The sequence below is a fragment of the Genypterus blacodes genome, unplaced genomic scaffold (genome assembly GCF_046128005.1).
Source record: "Genypterus blacodes isolate CSIRO-AG114 ecotype Tasmania unplaced genomic scaffold, CSIRO-AGI_Gbla_v1 ptg000029l_1, whole genome shotgun sequence".
In the NCBI taxonomy this organism is placed as follows: domain Eukaryota; kingdom Metazoa; phylum Chordata; class Actinopteri; order Ophidiiformes; family Ophidiidae; genus Genypterus; species Genypterus blacodes.
Genome location: NW_027466842.1, coordinates 6,029,120 through 6,052,655, shown reverse-complemented (window position 1 = coordinate 6,052,655; position 23,536 = coordinate 6,029,120). Strand labels below are relative to the sequence as shown.

The window sequence follows — 23,536 nt, the reverse complement described above, 5'->3', positions numbered from 1 at the left end:
GCGCAGTGGCGAGCCGTCCGCCATCACTGCATACTACTAGCTAGCGTTAGCCAAAAAATCACTGAGGAGAAGGCGAGTGACAGCAACATAACAGACCCAGGCCGACCTCACTCTCAGAGGGGAGGTCACAGAGTTTCCCTGCCACTTTCCCCTGGCTCGAAAAAAAACAAACTAGCAGCCACCTTTCATGTAGTCTTTAAGTTAACTTAGAAACGACAGTGGGCCAACTAATCATGTCCAACCTCAAAGGCGGCACGAAGAAAGACGCCAAGATGAGGATACGAGCCTTTCCCGTAAGTATACACACCGGCTCCGTGAGCTCTAAAGACGCTCACTGTGAGACGCGAGCACCGGGGATGACAGGTCTTCTAGCAGCGGTCCGCTAGCTAGCTGCTCATACGAGGAAAACCTTGTCATTGTAAAGTAAAATGTCTCTCACCCGCCCCACATTAGATAAGTTCTCCAGCTGAATTATCTGTTCGTCTCGGTTATCTTATGCTCACTATGTAGCTTGACAATGACGTTGTTTTGTGGTAGCGAATGTTAGCATTTGTAAGGAAAGTTCTGCAGTGACAGGCTACAAAACAGCTATTAGCTCCCCCGAGTAGCAGGCCGGTTACGGTTAGCTGACACTGTGTTATGTTGTAAACAATTTTAGCAACGTAGATTAGCACATTTGGCCAACAGATACGCGATATTACTATAATTCTAATGCAACTTTAGCCTCACATCACCCCTCACAATAAACATGCATAAACTTAATTTGGGTAATATTATGAATTTAATAACCACGCAAGATAAAAGTGCATTGTTGTGTCCAGTTCGTCAAGGAATATGCACACAAAAGAGTCACTTTACTGCTGAATATAAACTTGTAGCTTGGATTAAACTGCTTTAATTGAGTCGATAGGAGTAGGAAGTGCAGATGATTCCATTTGTAATGTCAGTTAAGCATAAGCAGGTACCATGTTAAAGTGGAGGTGCAGAAGTGGAGTGACACTGAATGTTTACTATACTAAAGAGACACAATGATGATGACTCAAATATTTGCACACACTGATGCTGATAGTCAGGAGGTCATTGTTAGTCCAGCCCTGAAAAGATGTACAAACTCCTCATGGTAGAGGACAGCGTTTATGCAGTGTGTTGATCATTGTGAATAATCTCATGTGACGTTTTTCTGTTGCACCTCTGTGGCATCACTTTGTTGCGCCTACTGTGATGCAGTGGTAATTGCATCGGCCCTGAATTAGTATCGACATCACCAAACACTCAGTTTCACCCTCATTTGTTAAGGTTTGTGATATGACTCGTGTCGGTATCATCGCTGTCCCCTCGCTACTAACAAATGGGATTGACTGAAAGCCAGACAAACTCTTATCTGTTGATCCTCCATGTTTATGAGTGGGTGGGTGAGGCGGTGTGTGGATGAGGTAGTAAAGAAAATCCATCCTCACTCAAATGTTTAGCTTGCATGTTTCTGTCTGTTCTGGAATAAATGCTGCTCGATCTTCTTACTGTAATGTGAGAATATTTTCTATTGAGGCCTGTGTCCCAAGCCTGTAATCACGGTCTGATCAGGTTCCTCCTCAAGTGGATGAGATGACATACTGTGCTTTTGTGTTGTAATACACTGCAATTTGGTTCAATTGGTTCTTTCAGAATCATTTTGCACAGCAGGCATGATTGTCAGGCACTGTTCTGACTATATATTTAGAGGCAATACATTATTGTCATTTGATTATTCTTCCTGATTTAAATGTCATATGCTTATTGGTATGTCTTCTAATTTTGAATACACATGCATGTATTAGGCTTCAGTCATTTGATTCTTAATCTCCCCTGAAAATAAATGGAACTGCAGGATCCTATAAATGAACTTACTTAAACCTTCTGGAAACTTGCTTGCATGATCACCCTGACATAATTCACACACTGATGATGTAGTAATGGATGCATCTTCATTCAGATGAACTCAGATGGACCTTGGATCGTTCTAAACATTCTGGCCAGTATTCATGAAAATGACTTGAATAGTAGCCTTATAATTTGCTGTGGAGAAATACGAACAAAAAGAGCCAGGTGGAGTAATTGAATAAATGTCACTCTGTTTTTACTGCCCTGTATTCATCACACGCCGCCTTCTGTCCCTCCTTAGATGACGATGGATGAGAAGTATGTGAACAACATCTGGGACCTCCTCAAGAATGCCATCCAGGAGATCCAGAGGAAGAACAACAGCGGCCTCAGCTTTGAGGAGCTGTACAGGAACGCCTACACCATGGTCCTCCACAAGCACGGGGAGAAGCTCTACACAGGTCTGCGGGAGGTCGTCACCGAGCACCTCATAAACAAAGTAAGGAGCCGTATCTCCATGTAATGCAGCTGTCTGAATATTGAACATTTACGCCCCAGTAAAGCTTTGGTTGTCCGTCCCCGACCATAAATCATTGAGCCTGATAACATTTTCATTCATTTTCAATAACGTGTCAATCTGTTTCTTATTTCAGGTGCGGGAAGATGTTCTAAACTCTCTAAATAATAATTTTCTACAAACCTTAAATCAGGCCTGGAATGACCATCAGACAGCCATGGTCATGATCCGAGACATTCTCATGTACATGGTGGGTGGATGATATGCTCCTGTTTTCACTCTTTATATACAATTGACAGGAGGTTGTGGATTAGGTTTGGTTGTTGTTTTGTTTTCCGGTGTGAAAAGCTGTAAATTATAAGTTTCTTTGAGCACAATTGCCCGTGAAAGTGGATTATGGTGCTCTTACGCTATCATAATTCATTTTTTACTTTGGCTTTGAAGAAAGTCTTCTGTCTTCTTGTATTCCACTCTTGCTCACCTCCATTCTATCCTGTACTTTGAAATCAAAGCACTACGCTGCTTTGTTTATTCATTTTTGTTTTTGTTAAAGGCAAGACTAGTTGATTTACTTTAGCCAGCATTAAGTCCAAAGTGTTTGTTGGGTTGTGCAGGAGAGGGAGAAAGCCCTTTATAGGCTGAACAAAGGCACAGCCAGTACCGCAACTACAGAGCTCTCCTAGGGTTCTTTTGTTTTTCGGTCCCGCCTACACCCCAGACAGTTGGCTTTCTGTTGCTTAAGTGCAGGAGACGCTCTGCGTCTTTGTAAGGAGAGCATGCTCCTGCTGTAGGTAACTGCATACTGGCCTCTTGAGGAGGCGCAGACGGGCAGAAGTGTGACTTTGCTGTTCTCACTGTTGGAAGGCAGTATCTCTCCCTTTCAGACTGTCGGTTTGCTTACATGCGCCTTTATAAACTGGTCATTCCACAGTTTTGGCAATATCCTGGTTTCTTAATTGCCATATATAAATAACAAAGTGCCTATGAGAAACCTGGGTAACAGATTTCTGCTGGAGTAACCTGGTTATCTGGCCATGTATACACTTAACTTTCAGTAGCCAGGTTTCTGCTTTGACAGGTTCTCATTATACTGATCTTGTGTTTGCATGTAAACAAACTGTGTGTTTATTTCTCTAGGGTGGATTTTTAATATCTTATGTGCTATTCAGTAATAATCCAGATCAGGGCACAGCTGTGTGTCCTATTACCTCCTGGCACTGGTTGGTCAAATTTGGTCACGAAGTAGCATGGCCATTAAGTCATCATCCCCCTGTAATTCTAACGCCATCTGAATGTGGCTCATCTGTTACCTGTACCTCCAATGTACTAGCAAGCTCTAAACATTGTGCACAACATGTATTTTAGCAATGATACTCTCTTCCATACATATCTGAAGTCTTTTCCACCCTCTTCTCTCCTCTTTGAACCCAGGACCGGGTCTATGTTCAGCAAAATAACGTGGAGAACGTGTACAACCTGGGCCTCATCATATTCAGGGACCAGGTGGTCCGCTACGGCTGCATTCGAGACCACCTACGTCAGACCCTGTTGGACATGATCGCACGTGAGAGGAAGGGAGAGGTCGTAGACAGGTATGCATAAGTATCGCTTCAGTGTCGAAGGAGGGCCTGGAGCAGTTAGACCTTGAGTTGGGCCAGTAGATCAGTCAGTTCATGATCATTCCACAGATTGTGTTTTGTCTGCAATTTGAAGTCAAGGTCAAGCTTGATAATAGTATATTCAGTAGATAATGTGAATGGTCTATGTTTTCTCTTATCCTAGACACCTAGAATCTGTTCTAGAGACTTAAAATGTGTGAACTGTATGAGTCGGCATCATACTGTGTTTACCATATGTAATTTCCATAATTAAATTAGATTTCGTCAAGCATATTAGACTAAGAATCAGAGTCAAGCTTATTATTAAACTTGTTGGTTTCATCTTTTTTTTTTTAAAGCACACAAGCCGTGAACACATTTACAACACCTGCCAATTCAAAGCCTTTCTGTTGACAAAGTCCATTTCACCAGGTCCTGTTAATATGGTGGAAAGAGAGACGTGTCAGGAGAGTGAACATTTTCCAAATATAAATATCTTTTGCGTTGGTTGCAGGGGGGCGATCAGAAACGCCTGCCAGATGCTGATGATTCTTGGCCTGGATGGCAGGTCAGTGTATGAGGAGGACTTTGAGGGCCCTTTCTTAGACATGTCAGCTGAATTCTTCCAGGTGAGTGAGCCGAATAACTGAATGTGGCAGGTTCTTTGTGCTTCATGTTTGTGTACCTATTGAAAGTCTGAAAAAACACACATACACACACACACACACACACACACACACACACACACAATCTCTTTCATCCTTCAGATGGAAAGCCAAAAGTTCCTAGCAGAGAACAGTGCCAGTGTCTACATAAAGAAAGTAGAGGCCCGAATCAATGAGGAAATTGAGCGAGTGATGCACTGCCTGGACAAGTCCACAGAGGAGCCCATCGTCAAAGTTGTGGAGAGGGAGCTCATATCCAAACACATGAAAACCATTGTGGAGATGGAGAACTCCGGTCTGGTCCATATGCTCAAGAATGGCAAGACAGAAGGTAAATGCATCGCCTCAGTTTCCCTGCGTAAAAGTTTTATTGCATTAGCCCATAACAAAATGTTCTAGATCAAAGATTAAATGCACCAGTAGCAACTGTGGTACATTGTGGCATTTGTGCTGCTGATTCTCACTAGCTTTCATATTATTTTGATGACTTTTTGTCAATAAACCTTGTGCAGTTTGCCATTTTAATCTTGTAATAATCTGGAGAAGCTGTGGCTTGCTGCGGTAACAGAAAAATGTCTTTATTGGTAGACAAGCTTTGTACCGTATAACAAGCCAAGTTTAATAAATGATGTATCGTATTTTCATTGCCTTGCAAATTCCGAAAATCTGGTTGATGGATACAGCATTTGTAAGCTTCCTTTTCCTGTCATGTCTCCCTCTCAGACCTTGCGTGTATGTATAAGCTCTTCAGTCGTGTGCCAAATGGCCTTAAGACCATGTGTGAGTGTATGAGCTCTTACCTGAGGGAGCAGGGCAAGGCGCTGGTGTCCGAAGAAGGAGAAGGCAAAAACCCTGTCGACTACATTCAAGTAAAAAGATTTTATTAACATTTGTATCAGTACCTTCAGAAAATGTTGTCGTGTTGAGTGACGTGCGTTCTCTCGTCTCCTGCTCAGGGCCTGCTAGACCTGAAGACACGCTTCGACCGTTTCCTCCTCGAGTCCTTCAACAATGACAGACTCTTCAAACAAACCATAGCTGGAGATTTTGAATATTTTCTCAACCTCAACTCCCGCTCGCCCGAGTACCTATCGCTCTTCATCGACGACAAGCTAAAGAAAGGAGTCAAAGGGGTGTGTAGTTATTCAATCAGAAATATTGCTTGACCAGCTCATAAACGTAGCAGAAAGTAGATTTATGTTTCCTTCGACCCTTTATCAGCTCAAAAATACACGTGTGTGGGAGTGTCTATAAATTGCCTGATTCTTTTTATTCTTTCTTCTCTGCCTCATACAATAAAGTTGACAGAGCAGGAGGTGGAGTCGATCCTCGACAAAGCCATGGTGTTGTTCAGGTTCATGCAGGAGAAGGACGTGTTCGAAAGGTACTACAAGCAGCATCTGGGGCGCAGGCTGCTCAGCAACAAGAGCGTGTCTGATGACTCGGAGAAGAACATGATCTCTAAGCTCAAGGTAAAAGGATGAGACATTTTGAAAGGGTGTCCCATCGTTTATTCCTCCCTCTCTCCTAAGGGTGCTGGTACCTGCCATAAGCAGTTCCGGCTCAATGTTTTTTCCGCCTTTTTGTTTTTGCAGACAGAATGCGGCTGTCAGTTCACCTCGAAACTGGAAGGGATGTTCAGAGACATGAGCATCTCCAACACCACCATGGATGAGTTCAGACAGCATATACAGACCACAGGGGTAAATCCCACAAACATCCTATGAGAAACAAAAATGTGTAGACTGAATCATTCAGCATGGGTTGGAATTGAAAGTGGTTCTCAAAAACCTCTTCTGTGCATCTGTCACAGGCATCTCTAGGTGGTGTGGACCTTATAGTAAGAGTCCTCACTACTGGCTACTGGCCTACACAGTCTGCCACACCTAAATGCACCATCCCGCCCTCTCCCAGACATGCCTTTGAGGTCTTTAGAAGGTAACAGTCTTGGATTTACTCGTTGATGTTATTGTTATTGCTGTATTCTGTATAGTGGGGCTGGAGATGTGTCCTCGTGCTTTTTGCAGGTTTTACCTCGCCAAACACAGTGGTAGGCAGCTCACACTGCAGCACCACATGGGTGGCGCAGACCTGAACGCAACCTTCTACGGAGCGGTTAAAAAGGTAAACAGAAATGTCATTATTTGCTAGTGAGAGATTTTAAAGCCTTCGTAGCATAGTGCAAAGTTCAAGTTGCCATCGTTTGTTTGGCTTGTGGAAGGATTGGACAATATATTCAAGCAGAACCAAAGTCATGATTCTACACCTTTCCCTCTATGTTATCTGCAGGAGGATGGTTCAGAAGTGGGAGTGGGAGGCGCCCAGGTCACGGGCTCCAACACTCGTAAGCACATACTGCAGGTCTCCACCTTCCAGATGACCATCCTCATGCTCTTCAATAACAGAGAAAAGTGCACTTTTGAGGTGGGGACACAAAGAAGCACCTCTTCATCTTCTCAGATGTTTTTGTCTTCAGCTCTCATAATTCTCCTTTGTAGAGAAGGTTATTTTTGCTTACTGTATGAGTTACATGCATCTCTCTCAGGTGTGGATACACTTGATAATCAGTGTCCCCCGTTTTCTTCCTTCCCTACAGGAGATCCAGCAGGAGACGGATATTCCCGAGCGGGAGCTGGTGCGAGCGTTGCAGTCGCTGGCTTGCGGGAAGCCCACACAGAGAGTTCTCACCAAGGAACCCAAATCCAAGGAGATTGAAAACGGCCATGTGTTTACAGTCAATGATCAGTTTACTTCCAAACTGCACAGAGTCAAAATCCAGACAGGTGTGTTTCCAGAGACAGTCTGGACGCTCAGTCATGACAGAGCACCGAATGGTCTTTCATCTTGCTTTCTGACTGTGACTGCTGACTGCTTTTCTACATAAACTCTAAGCCTTGTGTCCTCTTTTACCAGTTGCTGCTAAACAGGGAGAGTCGGACCCTGAAAGGAAAGAGACGCGGCAGAAGGTGGATGACGACAGAAAGCACGAGATTGAGGCTGCCATTGTTAGAATTATGAAGTCGAGGAAGAAGATGCAGCATAATATTCTGGTAGCAGAGGTAGGAAGCGCACACGCACAGTCGCTCATCTTCAGCAAGTGTCCGTCTTCAACAGTTTTCATTCAGTTATTTGGAAAAGGTTGTCAGTGTTGTGAAGTTTCGCATTTTGTGTCTTTCTTCAGGTGACCCAGCAACTCCGTGCACGTTTTCTTCCCAGCCCTGTGGTCATCAAGAAGCGTATAGAAGGACTAATAGAAAGAGAGTACTTGGCAAGAACACCCGAGGATCGTAAGGTGTACACCTACGTTGCATAGAGAGAACGGTAAGGATTAGAAGAGGAAGAGGAAGATGCTGGAGGGGAGATCAGTGGGATTTGTTTTTTTTTCCTTTGGACTGTTTCGCATGGACTGGAAGTTTCTCTTAAGACAAAATACTGGGAACCTGACTGATTGTCCCTTACAAAAATACAATAAAAATCAAATTTGGGAAGGGGGGGGTTATCTGCATTAGAAAAAATCCATCAGATAATAGATTATTTTTAAATCTGGCCCAGTCTTCCTATTCTCTGTGAGTTTTAACACGGATGGATCCAGCTTCACGCTGTTCACTGTTTTACCCTTGTAGAGATCAAACTTGCAAAGAATCCCTTGGGAAAAATGTGAATGCACCACATTATTTTTTTGTTTCAATACTGTAAAAATGATGAAATGATAAAATTATTAAAAGCAGCAAATGTGGATTGTTACAAAATGAAAATAAAAATATTGAGTATTGATGCTCAGCGATCAAGTTTCCACATTTATATTCATTTGAAATGTCTCATTACATCGGTCTGAGTGTTTTTTTATTTTCCATTACAATGACATTAGGTAAAGATGTCCTGCAGTTTTATATGTGCTAACAGTGGGCTGCCTGTGTTGCTCAAGTGTTAAGAAATCACATAATTGTCTTTATAGTCAGCTGACACCCATGGGAGCAATATCTAAATCTAATATAAGACTTCAGGATTGCTCTCTCCCACACAAACACTGTCTGATAGCAGTTTTTCCCAAGAGAACAATGAGTCAGACATTACAGCCACATCCAACAGATAAAATCCTGTTTAAAGTTTTAGATAACGAGCACAAGATCTAAATAGAAGACTTAAAAGACGAATGAATCATTTAGTCAGTGAATCAGTGCTTCATGATACTTTCAGTCAGAAACACTACATTAATGAGCAGAATTAAGATACACATCTGTCAAGCAAGATTAAACAAGACAACTGTGTCACACGTTTCAGATGATTATTAACACTGAATAGTTTAAAGCTACATGAGGTAGCATTTATATCAAGACTTTAGAAACTTTAAACTACGAGACACTGAGTTGCTTTGGCAAGAGTCTCCAGCTTGGTCATGAAGTTTTGAATCTCTTCAGTAGAGCTGTGAGTCCAAGCCAGAGGCAGGTGAGCTGGAACAGGTTCACGATCTGCAATACAGATGCAAATGCTGTCAAAAATGCAGCTGCCAGCGAAGAGAGGTGAGCTTTGAGTAACAATAAAGAGAACTGTGTCGAAATTTCTTGCTACTCACCTTGAAAGAACTGCCCACTTGGTGTTCTGACTGCGACCCTGGACATAGCCAACCACAACACGGTGTCGGCCCCCTGCTCTACTGTCCGCAGCCTCTCCCCCATCATCTGGTGGAACTGTGGCAGTGATGTAGAAACAGCTGCGAAAAGGAGTATCGTCATGTATGAGGTTTGTTGTAACACATCAGTATCAAATGTGTCACATTAGAAGGAGATGTTGGAAACAAACAAAACAATTGCAACACATACAGAGTAAGCTGTGCTGGCTCAGAAATGATCAATCACACTTTTTATGTGTAATTTTTGTGTAATTAAACTACTGGGCCTTCTGCTTAAAGATACCGTACCTGGTGTGTTAACCCATCCTGGATGCATCACAGAGAAGTGAATGAGTGGGTTAGCTTTGGCCCACTGCTCCGTCAGCACCACCTGCTGTCTCTGACGGGAAACAACACCTTGTCACCCCAACTTGTAAAATGAGCTCTATTTCCTCTATTACTCTGTTAAATTAAAAGTAATGAACACCATTATTTCTATTTAAACCTCTGTCTATTCACTGGAATGTCAGAAAATTAAACCCAATTAGACAGAGGAGGTTGCTAAGCCGGCTGAATTCCTGATGCAGGCCCAGAGCCAAAAATGTTCACTCGTATCCTCTGATATCCTGATAAGGCGCATCACAAGCCTGTCCTAGATGGGAGTCTGGGATGTAAACCCACAAAGATAGATAGATCCTCTGATGCCGGGGGATCCTGAATCACCTACCTTGTTCTGAGCGTAGATCATGGTACCATCAAAGTAGCCTTTCTTCGACTGCACATCTCCATCTCTGAGTTTCTGCACTAGCATGCCTCCTGAGGACACAGCGATCTGACGCGGGCAGGAAGAAAAGAAGCATTCTACTTGCATAACAACCATTACAGCTTGGACAGAAGTGACTATTATGCCGTCTTCATGATACAGATGAGCCAAGTATGCGAACATACCACCCTTGGATCCCGGCTGTTCTGTAGAAGTGGTATAAGGCTCTGGGTGAGGATATACACACCTATAGGGAAACACATCACGCGTCAGACTACTCCAAATTACAAAACATCATATGGAAAGATGTTAGTTGGCTTTTAATCACCAGGATGAGGTCTTACCCATGGTGTTGGTGGCAAAGTTCTTCTCCAGTCCCTCAGCATTGACCTCTCTCTTGTGTACCATGCAGCCCGCATTGTTTATCTGACAAACAGAAATAGAAAATAAATCCTTGGGTTCCTGAGCAAACCATTATATCTATTTAAAAATCTATTAACAGGTGTTTTGTCTGATGTTTTTATAGGATTTATGTCCATTGATTTGCACTTATCACCAGTATCATGATCTCATTGTGCAAACACAGAATCAAAGGTGATCTGGATCCCAAAGAGACTTAATATATCACAGCCGCGAGAAAGGTCATAAATGTTTTGAGCCATAAATGGGTATAACATTTTGTCTGGAAAATAAAATTCCAATGTGGGTTACATGGCAATTGTTTGACCAGAAAACCACAGATGAACAAAGGTTAAACAAAAAACACAAATCAGTAAGATTGGTCTGAATATACGCATTTGTTTGTTCAGATTCCATTTGTGGAGAATGTGATGCAAGACTTAAGTCAACCAGAACTAGGCTACATTTTGTAAATCACCACAGATATTTAAATTGTGCTTTGAAATCTAATTTATGATGAAGAGTCAAAGAAACGGATACATACCAAAACATTTAAAGAAGGATGCTGTTTCTTGAAGGCTTCAGCAAATTCCCAAACCTTTTGTGTCTCTGACATGTCAACTATATGGATGTATACCTCCTAAAAAACAAAACAAAAGCACAATCCAGTCCATTCAATCCCTCTCCCTTCTTTTGCTCTCAAATCATTTCATCAGCAATCAATTTTTCACATTTAGTGTCAAGCACCCACCGTATTCCCAGACTCCCTGACGATCTCTGTCCTGGCATCTTCAGCCTTATCTTTGTTCCTGCACACCATGTGGACCATGCCACCTGGAAACAATACACAAGTGTTCTTTATATCCACAAATCAACACAATTCAGTGTAGAAAAGACCTCCCAGTGTTTGTCTTTATTAGTGCATGTACCTTTCTTTGCTATAGCCATGGCAGTAGCTTTGCCAATGCCACTGTTGGCTCCAGTGACCATGAAGGTTCTCCCCACAACAGATACATCCAGGTCCTTGGCCACAAAGTGTTTAGATGCTTCTTCATATCCAGTCCTGGTGGAAAAGGGAAACAGAAAATGGAAATGCGTCAACGCCCAAACTAATCAGGATTGTTGATGAAAATACCAGTATTGATACTGAGAGTAAGTGAAAGTTAATGCCAGCTAGTAAACAAAAACATATGACAAAAATAAATACATAAAAAGTACATTAGGGTGAAATAAACTTTGAAAAGGCTGCAAACAGACACGCCCATACTGATATATGTGTATCTGTAATCAACCAGGTCAGCGATAAAGCAGATTCCTCTATGCCTGTAAGTGTTTGGCATTATAAGACACAAATTCCACATTGGACATTGGATAAGACTTTGGTAAGACAAACTGAAATGTGTTTGTTTATCTGTTTCCTGTGAATGTGAGTGTCATCCACAAGACACTTAAGCTGTCAATGGAACTATTGTAACTGTAGTATAAAGACTTACGTGTGTGGTGCTGCTAGTACCATACAGTGATAAGACCTTTATGTCTCACTCTAAAAGGCTGTAGACTTCAAAAAATCAGTTTAAATAAACAAATGCAGTGAGTTATGTCCACATTTAATGAATCCTAGTGAAAATGTGCTGTGTGAAAGAGCCTATATCCCCAAAGCAGAATTTTGAAAGGATTATGTAAAAAGAAAATTAAAAAAAGATTGACGCATAGATAGACAGTGAACTGACTGACCTTGTATATTCGTGGATTCCTTTCAAAAACCAGATGACATTTCGATACAGAGACATCTCCTCATTGTAAGTGAAGTATCTCCAAACTGCAGCAGCTGCCCACGCACTCCTTTCAATCACTGAAGCGACTGCCCCCTATCGGCACTGCATGGGAATGGCGTGACCTCCTACATTAAAACCCTCCCAAAGTAACATGATTTGAACTTTTATCAGCTCATCCGTTCCGTCGGCGGGTCTCTTGGGAGCGGTGTAAGGTTTGGAGTGGGCGGAGTAAACGGTTGGGGTTTTTTTTTGCACACGTCACATGAAATCAACCAGAACCAATAAGATTAGCTTTGGGCGATAGGTGACGTCAGTGGGAGGAGTTTGGTAACTTACCCAGCAGAGTGGAGTGGACGCCGAAGCTATGTCTCCAGGCGGATTTATAGACCCTCTGTGAGGGTTAATGAGCTTTTAAATAATTTCCCTTCATTTGGAATTGCCTCAAAATGGTAAGTAGGGTTTCTACACTCTTTTGTGCGCTTTAAATCGCGCTAGTATGGCCTGTGTGTCACGGCTGTTCACCTGTTGCACCTGTTTTCGATGAAAAGATGAACGTCTGAGTTAATACTATCCCTCTTTATTGTTGATATATTCCTATATTTCGATATCTTAGACAATACTGTGTTGTTTAGTTGTCCTCTCCACAAACTCCTCACTTTTATTCGTTCTAAAATGTCCATTTTGTGTTGAGTCGGAAGTCAGGTGTGCGCTTCCCTAACCTGCCCCCTCAGTCAAACAGGTTTCGTCACTTTCCGCCCTGGTGGCAGAGAGTCTCGCTTTCCATAATCATTTGCCTGCCAGGCTTCTACAGAGGGTCCAGAGTGGAAGTACCAAAGTTACACTCAGATGTGTTTCTACTGTAGGTTTTAGTTTAATCCTGGGAAATAAGTGTTGTGTACAATTTTTGTAAAGTCAAGAACGAAACAAATTTTCTACTACTGATCTCAAATGTTCATGTAAATGTTGTTGCCACCCTGTGCAAATCTATTGTGTGTATGTTTGTTTTACAGTAAGGAAACATTGTGATGTGTGAATGTACAAATAGGAAAAGTACAGATGTTTTCATCAAGAACACAGTCTGTGTTTGAGGTAAATTTTAACCTAGATAAGATATATTTGATCATCTTGGTTAGTGTTAACATTGTGTCATGTGACGTTAAGTCAACATTGAACAATAAATAATGAATGAAAGCACCAGAGAGTCTATAGTGGTCGATATTTTCCCTCTCAAAGCAACAATTAAAGGAAGAAGCATTGAAACAGAGCGTTTCCTGTTGAGCGGTGGACAAACGAAAGTACCATTTTGATATGTAGCCAAACATGTCCCACACAAGGAAACACATTCTCCAAACATCCGAAGCACAACTTCAGAGCTTTTCTTGAAAATGGGGAAAGAAAACTCCAAACAAGTTCTTCCTCAGTCATTCACACACACCTCAGCATTTCGTCCTGTCAGCCTTCCTCTCTTTTTTCCAGACTAGTTAAACTTTAACCAACTCAAACAGTGACCTACTCCTCTGACTCTTGGTGGGCGCGAGTGTGTGTGTGTGTGTGTTTGTGTCTGTGAGATCATGTTCTCTATGTTCAAGCACGTTTCATCTCATCTGTTTCATTATTAGATGCATTTCCTGCTGCTGTTCAGTCGCCAGGGGAGACTGCGACTCCAGAAGTGGTTCACGCCCATATCGGAGCGTGAGAAGAAGAAGATCATCAGGGACATGACCACCTTGGTGTTGACCCGGCAACCGCGCTCCTGTAACTTCGTCCACTGGAAAGACATGAAGGTGGTTTACAAGCGGTGGGTACTGTTTTGGAGAAATGTATTAGATTTAGAACCGCTAGGCTCATTTCCACTGAATGACACCGATTGATCCTCTTCTCAGGTATGCCAGTTTGTATTTCTGCTTGGCTGTGGACAGTCAGGAGAACGAGCTGTTGGCCCTGGAGGTTATTCATCGTTACGTGGAGCTACTGGACAAATACTTTGGCAATGTATTTCATCACGTTTCACCTCCTTTTATTTCATAACAACCTGCAATTAATGAAGCATAACTGCAATCTGATGGCAGATTAAGCCTGTGTGCATAAACAAAGCAATGTAAAACAGTATTCTTACAGGCTTGCATGCATTCTGACGCATGTATACCATTGTGCCTCCTCAGGTGTGTGAGCTGGACATCATCTTTAACTTTGAGAAGGCCTATTTTATCCTGGATGAGTTTCTCTTGGGTGGGGAAATACAAGAAACCTCCAAACTGATTGTGAGTCGTGCCATCGAAGCTTCCGACATGCTGCAGGAGGTAAAACGCACCGATACACACACGCGCGCCCACGTGCATCTTGGGTGTGTAACATCTGTGTGGTGAATGAAAACAGTGACAGCTGTGACATCCAATTTTGCATTACATTGTCTTTTTGTTCAACTATGGCTGGGGGTTAAAGATGCGTCTTTACACAATAACATTGAGACTCGTTTCAATTTATTTGTGTGTGTGTGTGTGTGTGTGTGTGTGTGAACATAGCAACCATATCTAGTGTTCAGTATCAATGAGACCAATTAACAGTGGTGCTGCTGCTGAGTCCCTGGTGTGTCCCTTTCTCCCCCATGTAGGCTTCTGCGGACGCTCACATTAGCCGGAGCTCCTTTTTTGTGACAGATTTGTGTCGTTGTGTGTTGTAGTCTCTCTGTCTCTTCCTCTTTGCATATCTCTCTCTCTCTCTCTGCCAGTGTTATTGCCAGTGAGAGACAGATTTCCCTGCAATGTGTCATAGGTTTAGTCTGTGGCTGACGCTTCCCCCCTCTCTCCCTGTAGGTGTGGTACACTAGTTAACGGGGTGTGTGTTGTTTGTGCTTGTGAGCAGGGTTTGACTAACACTCTGATCTAGAGTTGGATATGTGCAGCGTAGCCTACTATTCATTTTGATCATTATCGCTTCAGGATGACAACAGTGATTGGTATGAGGTGGAGCTGTTTGGATGACCTTGAATATGGACAGAAAGGTTAGAGGCTCTGCTTGTGTTAGTGACCGTGTGTTAGTGTTCTCTGCTCTTAATAACAGGGGATGAGTAGATGTGTGAGTGGATCTAAATTTCAGTGAAATCAGGTTTTTTGTCAGGAGACCTAAACGCACCTCACGTCCCTTCTTTGTTCCCTTTTGCCAGACGCTGGAAGAGTATATGAGCAAACCTGCTTTTTAAACCGGCGGGAAAGGACATGACACCCGCGGGGAAAACACAAACTGAATGTAATGTATGTGAGGAAGAAGAAGAAGAAGAAGAAGAGAAAGAGGGGGGCAATGAATGTCTGCTCACCTTGTGCCTATACTTCCAATCCAACTGTTATTCCCACTCAAATGAAAGAGGGATGAAGAGATGTTTGCTTTCATTCCCTTCAGTCATATTCAATGAAATAGTACCTGAAGATCAAGGAAACACAAGTCATAACCATGAAGTGCTTTTGGATGTTTATTTATATCACGTGTTCTACCCTCTAGCTCACCAGGAAATATGATATCTGATTTTGGAGCAGGTGGATTTCTCCCAGGCTTTAATCTGTATCCTAGACAGCCTCTTGCATCCGTGTGGGATCGTTCATCTTTAAAAGAAACAGTTACAAGTGTGGGTGTGAATATCTTAGTTTTTTTTGTTTTTCTACTGTGCAATGTATTATGTCGAAGCTTATGATTAAAACGTGTATTTTGATAAACAATCTATCCGCCTTTGAGAGATTTGTTTTGTTTTGGATTCATTCGAACAGAAAGCCAAGTGGGTTTCAATGAGCATTCGTGACATATAAAGCCATCTCCTCCTCCTCCTCCTCTTCCTCTGCAGCGCACGCGAGTTTAATAAGGCAACACAACTCGGCAAGAAGAAAAATAATACAGCTGATGCTTTATTCATCTCTGGTTCATCACACATCATTGAACATGTACAAAATGAGTTAAAAATGAGCATACGTAGCACAACAACTGGTAGGCCAACAATACAGAGCTTTGCAGTATGAAAGGGTTGGAAGGCAGGCGACGGTCTAATACTTAGACTTGGAAATAATTATCCATAATTATAACATTAAATCCACTAACCCTGAATATATCGCGAGTCACAACAACACTCGTTCTCTGGCCGGCACACTTCCCCCTAATGAAAACCCCTATAATAGATCCATAGCACTCCTATAGGGACTTTATTGTGAATTTTACAGCAATTATTATACCTTTTCAACAGTTTTACCACATTTCATTACACATAGTCACAATAAGCAGTGGAAACGGCTGACATTACTGTGTATTTCAGTTCATCGTTAACATCAACAATCAGAAATGTGCACCTGTGTTTACAAACATCACAGCATCAGAAAACTTTTAATTTTATTATCATCGTGGTCATCATATATCATATATCATCAATTTGGGAGTGACAATATTCCTGTTTGTGCCTTTGCAATACGCTTGTATGAGGGACTGAGATCATAAAAATATATCGGACCTATAGGATTACCATGGTTACCAAGTTTTTCGTCAGGGTGACAGTGATACCAGCTATACTTTATATAATAGAAATTTGTAATGTAAACTAGATCACGTCCACCAAACTTGTATTTTGAGACAGTATAAATATTATATCATAATGTGCGTCTTGCAGGGAGGGGAGGGGGGAAGGGTCAGGCTACATCCCGGCCACTGTTTTCCCGCGGTGCTCCTTCTCCTCCTCTTCCTCATTGGCGGTCTGTGGGGCCGAGGTCTTGGCCGCTATCTCCTCCCTCTCCCTCTCCTGTACCTCCGTGGGCTTTGCGTCCTCCTCCTCGGCCACCTCGGTCTCCCTCTTGGCCGCGGGCCTTCTGTCACTGTCCATCTGTCCCAGGTAGTCCTTCATGGCGCGCTCGTACAGCTCGTACGGGAACTGTCCCTTCATCTGCGCCTGGGTGTCCCGCTTGGTGATGGTGTTTGGATACTCTGTGAGGATCTTGGCCGCCAGATAGGTCGTCACCTCATCTTCCACGTCGTCGCCCTCGTCGGCGTCGTCGCTCTGGCGTTTCAGGGGCATTTTGTTGAGCTCGGATAGAAACAGGTTCTCCCTGCGGCCGGCCGGGGAAGGGATTTTAACGGGACTCGGGCCGGAATTCGCGGCTGCTGCTGCTGCGGTCTGAAGAAGTGGGCGTCTGTCCGAAGATGGAGCTGTCTTCAAGGGTCTCTGCATCACCGGGTACTCGTTACTGATTGTCTCCACGCCGATGATGTCTAAAAAGTCCTCCCTGTCCATGTCCTCCGGGGCCGGCTTGGGCTTCACCGGCAGTCTCCGGCTGTAGTACCTAATTTTGGGCGTCTGGCCGGCCGTGTAGCGAGCTGGGGTTTGGGGGTTGCGGTGAAGTTTCCGGAGCTCGTTTGTGATCAGCATGTCAATAAGATCCTGGGGAGGGACGTGGAGCTTCAGGGAGAGTTCAAGCAGCTCCTTCACTGTCCGGGGATCCATGATGGAGGGCCGGATCAGTCTCTTCCTCTGCTCCCCGGTCTGGTCGCTCATCTCCAACACCTTCAGCAGGTAGTAATCGACCAGTTTGGTGTCGTCATCAGCCTCCTCTTGGTTGGGGCTCCTGCGTTGCATCTCCTCTTGCTCTGCTTCCTCCTGATCAGGCGCGTCACCCGCCGCTCTTTGTAGCTCTTCGTGACTCCCGTTTACCATCTCCTCGGTCTCCTCCCTCTCCTCCACGGGGACCCAGTCCTCTCCCCCGGCCACGTCCTCGTAGGCCTGGCTCCTGAGGCTGAACATGTCTTCGTCGTCGTTGTCGTCGTCCCCGAACACGTCTCTCTTTTGTCCGGCGGCGATGGGCATCCTCCCGAGCTCGTCGAAGATGGAGCGTAAATTAGCGAGGCTCTGGGGTGTGTACTGCTCGTCCAGGTCCTCGGTGGCCCGTTTAGCAGCGTCGGTGTTCTCCTCGTCCTCGAACATCAGCGGGTATTTTTTATGGGGTCTGGGGAAGTTACCGTACTCTACCTGTGCGCCGTCGGGGCCGTCGGTTTCTTTGGTGCGGTGCCGGTGAGTGCGGCGGTCGCTCCGGGGCGCAGTTGCGGGGCTGAGCCTGCCGCTCTGGTCCTGGAGAGACTTGAGCAGAGCTTTCATCAGCTGCTCGGCGGAAATGTCCTGTCTCTGAGCAGCGGGGGCAGGCTGGCGGTCCCCGGCGCCCTCATCCTGGCGTGAGGCGAGCTGGAGCAGGACCCTGAATTTGTCCACTTCGTCGTAATCCGCGGGCTCCTGTCGACCCCCGTTCCGCTGCTTCAGGTTTTCAATGTACTCCAGGGCTTTGATCATGTCGGAGCTGGGCGGGTAGGCAGCCGGCTGCCCCTCACTTTCCCCGCCTCGGAGCCTGTAGTGGCGGGGGAGAGACGCAGCCTGCACGGCGCATCTATGGAGGAGGAAGGCGAGCAGGATGACGGCTCCCCCCACGGGCAACTTGTGGTGGAAATGCAGCATTTTAGGCTATAACCTGCGGATTAAAAGATCATTTAAAAAAATGATGACGTCGTTGTGATTATGAAAAACAAAACAAACATCACAGGAGGGTAAAAGAAGACTGTTAAATACCTCAATTATAGCAACAAGTACGTGAAAAAGCGGGTGTTTGGTTTGAATGTAATCAAGTTCCGCTTTGCAAAGTGTAAATGCTCGGATGATGCCCGTGAAGTGATACATCGCTGGATGAGTCACTCCTCCCCGCGTTGTTACGGGCAACCTCAGCATCCGATTTCACATGACCAGCATAATTTATCGAAGACAAAACAACAACAACACGACGTTTACAGGTTCGATCACCGCCTAACACAAATATCTGTGTCAGTCGCTAAGTGTTGACGCAAACAACGATAACGGCCACTTCAAATTTAAACAGGGAATCCTGCCCTGAAGCTATGATAAAAAAAAGATCGATCTAAATCTCAACATATTTGGTTATCGAAAGGCAATAACAGCTCATAAATCTGTTCCTTACCTTTGGCAATAAAGCTCAAACAGCAGTGAAGGTGTCTGTCATCTCCTCTGGAGCGGCGCTGTTGTGTTTTCAGCACTTGGACAGCTCCTCCGGTTATATGAGGCAACACCTGACCACCGCGTCATCACAGGACACACGCAAGAGCCGAGCCTAAAAAATCCATATCAATGATTCAGGTTTATGATATGGCATACCAAAGAGCTCGGTGTATTATAAATAGATCTCAACTCTGTCTGTTGCAGCAGCGCGTCTGCAAAAGCTATTGACTGGAAATATGTGTTAAAATCTGGAAGAAGACGCATTGAGCTGCAGATTATATTCCTGTAAAGTAATCTTGTTGTATTTATCGTTTAATAACATCACTATCATCATTCACTATCCTCTCCTTTCATGTAAACACTAGATTGTTAATAAGGAAATATGTCTTTCACGTCCCTTTTCGCGTCGAAATACAGTCAGATTGCCGTTAACCAAAGCGCATATAATAGTCGCAGCATCATAGATCATCTCCAGTCGTGGCGGATGAGGAGTTAAACCCGCCAGCGATGACTCACAGGCTGAAACCACCGCGGAGTTGCTGTCGCAGTTCAGCAGCGCTCCCTCTCCGCTGACAGTGACGGTGATAAACGCCCCGGTCCACCGGGAGCCAAAGCTCCGGCACTCGGCCAGATAAAGGTGGGGGCACACCGGGACCTGCACGCCCGGAAAAGGTCGCTGTTGGGTGGAGACGAAGTAGCGGAGATCAAAGGGTTTGTCACATTAGGAGGTGAATCATCTTTAGACAAAGAGTAAAGAGACAACGACAAATCACCATTAAACCCTTTAAAGTGATTCTTACTATACTGAACAACAATATGAAAGCAATATTTGTCAATTTCGAAGATATTACTGAGTTTAAAGGTAATAAAAGTAAATCCGGCAACCGAAATTGTAATGACCTCATGATAAGGAACACCTTAGTGGTGATCAGGGCTTAATCAACGTCTTAATGAGCCACACCTGTGCAGCAGATCATCTTTACAAAGATGAAATGCAAGCAAGCAAACGGTGATATAAACCAATATGTGGGCAAAATGGGAGAGAAATACAATATATGAGTATTGAACAAATCTTCAAGGTATTATTTAAATTATTATTGTATCATTGCTGCAAAAAATAAAAGTGTTGTGTTTATATTTGTGTTAGCTTCTCTCCCTCGGTGACCTCTCACAATCCATAACCATAAGTGCTCTTCCACATCTAGCTGCATCCCATCACATGCTTCCTATATTAAACGTTATGTTGTCGTTTTTCCACATCTATTAAGACAACAAGAGCCTGACGTAAGGACCTGCAGGTGCTTTTATGTGCTTGAATACACGGTATCAGCTGCCTGCTCTCTATATAGGGCTGCTGAGGCACAGCAGAGAGCCTCCTGACGTTACAGGACACATTCATCTGCAGTCCTCTGGGTGTGTGTGTGTGTGTGTGTGTGTGTGGGGAGGAGGGAGAAAGAGGGAAGCAAGAGAGAGGAATTGATGTTTGGAAGCTGTGTTGTATAATCCCACAGCATCACTCCTCTGACATCACACCTCTCCATTCATAAAAGCACCCCTCTCCTCCCGACACACACACACACACACACACACACACACACACACACACACACACACACACACACACACACACACACACACACACACACACACACAGGGACAGCTGTAAATCATGGGGTCGTAAGCAGTCGTTTTGCTGTGGTAGAAATGCCTCTGCTGTATCTACATTAGCATCATGGTGTGTGACGGGTGACCTGACACATGCAGGAGATATGGAGATGAATCTAAATCAAATGTGAGCTGAGCTGTGACTGGAGTTACTGTGTCAACATGAGCCGACAGATTGAGCTTTTTGTTTCTTATTAACATCCTCAACTAACGCAGAAACATTCATAAACCTGTGTACTGCGTGTGTGTGTGTGTGTGTGTGTGTGTGTATCCGTATAGGCTGGGCTGAACTGCAGTGCTTTTCCTTTGCTAAAAATAACTTCATATTGTTGCTAGGGTGTGTTTCTGTGTGTGTGTGTGTGTGTGTGTGTGTGTGTGTGTGTGAGAGGGGCCATGCATCACAACAAATAAGCTGAAATGTCATCAGCATCAGTGGGAGTTTAGGTTTGTAGACACTGGATTAATTACGGACAGCGTGTATGTGTGCGTGTGTGTGTGTGTCACAGGGGAGAATATGCAGACTCACACGTTCCCATTCAATCATCCTCTTTTCACGTATTAAAGCAGACAACTGGCAATTAAACTTCACCCTTCTAATACCAACAGCATAAACAAATATTTCATGGCTTTTTGCTTCTCTTGATATCTTCCAGCTTGTGTGTGTTGTTGTCTATTTGTCTGTGTATCTGCTGTTAACTTCATGTTGTGCCAGAGCCCAGAGCCAAATGATGATTGTCTGTGATGGATCACAGGGTTTTAAACTCAATTCTTAGCGGGTTGCCGGTGGTAGAAGTTCACTGACTGAATCTGTGATGACGTGCTGCACTATCTATCTATCTATCTATCTATCTATCTATCTCACTCTGTTTTCACTTCAATCTCACACCGTCATGTCACATCAGTTTCTTTGTTTCCTGAATCACATCTCTCTCTCTCTATCCCCCCCCCTCTCTTATCCCCTCCTCCTTTTATTCCTTTTATTCTCTGTAGCCATAGCAGTAAATGAGGAGACTGCTGGTGTTTGCCATCATGTCAATCAGCGGTGTGAAGGGAGGGGGGGGATGGGGCTGGGGGGGTGTGGGTGTGACATCAGCTTGACAGCAGCTTGTATGAGTCATAATGGCACAAAAGCGTACACACACACACACACACACACACACACACACACACACACATTCTTTTTCCTTTTTCACTCCATTCATCTAATTCCACATCTCAACCTTGGATTGCTTCTCCATCGTCTTCAAACCCTCTGAGCCTGTGTGTGTGTGTGTGTGCAGCTTGCGTCAAACACAGAGACAAAGAGAGGAAGGTGCGACGACGTGCGCTCACTCGCTCTCCTCCACATTTTCCTTTTGTCTCCATCCTTCCTCTCGCCTCACCTCTTCACCCACATCACCCATCACGCCCACCACCGCCGCGGCTCACCTTCCCTCAAACTAACGTCTCCATGGTGACGCCACTTCATAGCGTCTCCTCTTCTCCTCCATGTTGGTATCCACCCCTCCTCCATTAGATGTCATTCTTCTATCATTATTATCACATTCCTTCCATTTTCTCTTCTGTCCATTTGGCTCATTTCCCCCTTTTGGAGCCAATTACCACTCGGTGAAGCTCGGCCCTTGTCTTCAAGATGGAGGTGGTGTTAGGTGAAGAACATATACTGTGTGGAGGTGATGAGGGCCGTGTGAGCCATTAGGACAGAGGAGAGGTGTGTTGTCTGGGGCGTCGCTAGGAGAGGAGAGGAGAGGAGAGGAGAGGAGAGGAGAGGAGAGGAGTGGGTGGATGGCGGATTCTTTACCAGACTGTTTGAAAAGGGCAAACGTCCACAGAATGCCAGAGGAATCCAGCAGAAGAGCTGTGGGAGCGGAGAGTTAATATCTCCGTTCACCTTAATGAGGCAGACTTTGCCAGCTCAAACCTTCTTCTTCTTCCTCCTCCTACTCCTCCCCATCATCATAATTTTTGCTTCTCTTCTGTCACCTCTCACATAAATGAACTCCGTTTGTGTCCCCGCTCCTCTCCCATGGGCTCGTTCTCACATTGTCGCCCATTTCTCTCGCTTTCTCTCTGCATTGTTTGCTGCCGTTTGGTTTCACATTTTGCTCCGGCGCCTCAGCTTTAACCTCATTGCGTTTCCGTTTCTATGCGCCTCCCGGTTACCACTTCTATCCCTCTTCATTATAATCCTCCATTCCCCTGTTTGGCTTTTATTTCATTCAGTGCATATTAATAGCTCTGTGTGTGTGTGTGTGTGTGTGTGTGTGTGTGTGTGTGTGTGTTCACCTTGGCTGCCTGATTCATCCTTTTCATATTGTCTATGCGCTTGTGTGTGTGTGTGTGTGTGTGTGTGTGTGTATGTGTGTGCTTTTCTTCTGATCTTCGTGTGTGTGTGTGTGAGCAGTCATTATGTGAGTGTCTATGGTAAAGGGCCGCAGCGTGACGCATTCACTGACGTCACCAGAGGCAGAGGCAGGATGCGTTTTGATGAAGAATACCTGAAGCCAAATCAAGAGAAGTAAGTTTTTGTGTATTAAAACAAAACCTGATTGTCATTCTTGTACATTTGTTGTGTCTTTTTCGAATGAATTGGGACATACATTGTCTGGGTAGAACTGTTGATTAAAGTCTGTCACCTTCCTCTGTCCTCCTCCTCCTCCTCCTCCA

General features: G+C 44.3%; 4 protein-coding genes across 5 annotated transcripts; 2 read left to right on the top strand and 2 right to left on the bottom strand.

Annotated features, from left to right (window-relative positions):
* LOC142993997 (cullin-3) lies at window positions 1–8,421 on the top strand. Its single transcript, XM_076144637.1, has 16 exons — window positions 1–293; window positions 2,159–2,356; window positions 2,511–2,624; window positions 3,806–3,966; window positions 4,487–4,601; window positions 4,740–4,968; window positions 5,361–5,506; window positions 5,594–5,770; window positions 5,939–6,109; window positions 6,233–6,340; window positions 6,451–6,575; window positions 6,665–6,761; window positions 6,927–7,061; window positions 7,234–7,420; window positions 7,551–7,696; window positions 7,819–8,421. The coding sequence occupies exons 1-16, from the start codon at window positions 234–236 to the stop codon at window positions 7,948–7,950; spliced, it is 2,301 nt and encodes a 766-aa protein (XP_076000752.1). The 5' UTR covers window positions 1–233; the 3' UTR covers window positions 7,951–8,421.
* Window position 8,422: 1 nt separating this feature from the next.
* Window positions 8,423–12,378, bottom strand: dhrs12lb (dehydrogenase/reductase (SDR family) member 12-like b). Its single transcript, XM_076144638.1, has 10 exons — window positions 12,143–12,378; window positions 11,338–11,471; window positions 11,160–11,242; window positions 10,953–11,048; window positions 10,354–10,435; window positions 10,195–10,256; window positions 9,974–10,078; window positions 9,556–9,646; window positions 9,211–9,348; window positions 8,423–9,106 (listed from the first exon to the last, which is right to left on the bottom strand). Exons 1-10 carry the CDS (start codon window positions 12,196–12,198, stop codon window positions 8,985–8,987), a joined length of 969 nt encoding a protein of 322 aa, XP_076000753.1. The 5' UTR covers window positions 12,199–12,378; the 3' UTR covers window positions 8,423–8,984.
* Window positions 12,379–12,483: 105 nt separating this feature from the next.
* ap1s3b (adaptor related protein complex 1 subunit sigma 3b) lies at window positions 12,484–15,895 on the top strand. Of its 2 annotated transcripts, XM_076144639.1 has the most exons (6): window positions 12,484–12,632; window positions 13,803–13,981; window positions 14,067–14,175; window positions 14,346–14,483; window positions 15,123–15,184; window positions 15,347–15,895. In XM_076144639.1, exons 1-5 carry the CDS (start codon window positions 12,630–12,632, stop codon window positions 15,162–15,164), a joined length of 471 nt encoding a protein of 156 aa, XP_076000754.1. In that variant the 5' UTR covers window positions 12,484–12,629; the 3' UTR covers window positions 15,165–15,184; window positions 15,347–15,895. The 2 variants fall into 2 exon arrangements, with proteins under 2 accessions (XP_076000754.1, XP_076000755.1); XM_076144640.1 differs by lacking the exon at window positions 15,123–15,184.
* Window positions 15,896–16,121: 226 nt separating this feature from the next.
* scg2b (secretogranin II b) lies at window positions 16,122–18,652 on the bottom strand. The gene has a single exon (XM_076145022.1). The coding sequence runs from the start codon at window positions 18,650–18,652 to the stop codon at window positions 16,850–16,852; it is 1,803 nt and encodes a 600-aa protein (XP_076001137.1). The 3' UTR covers window positions 16,122–16,849.
* Window positions 18,653–23,536: the final 4,884 nt, after the last annotated feature.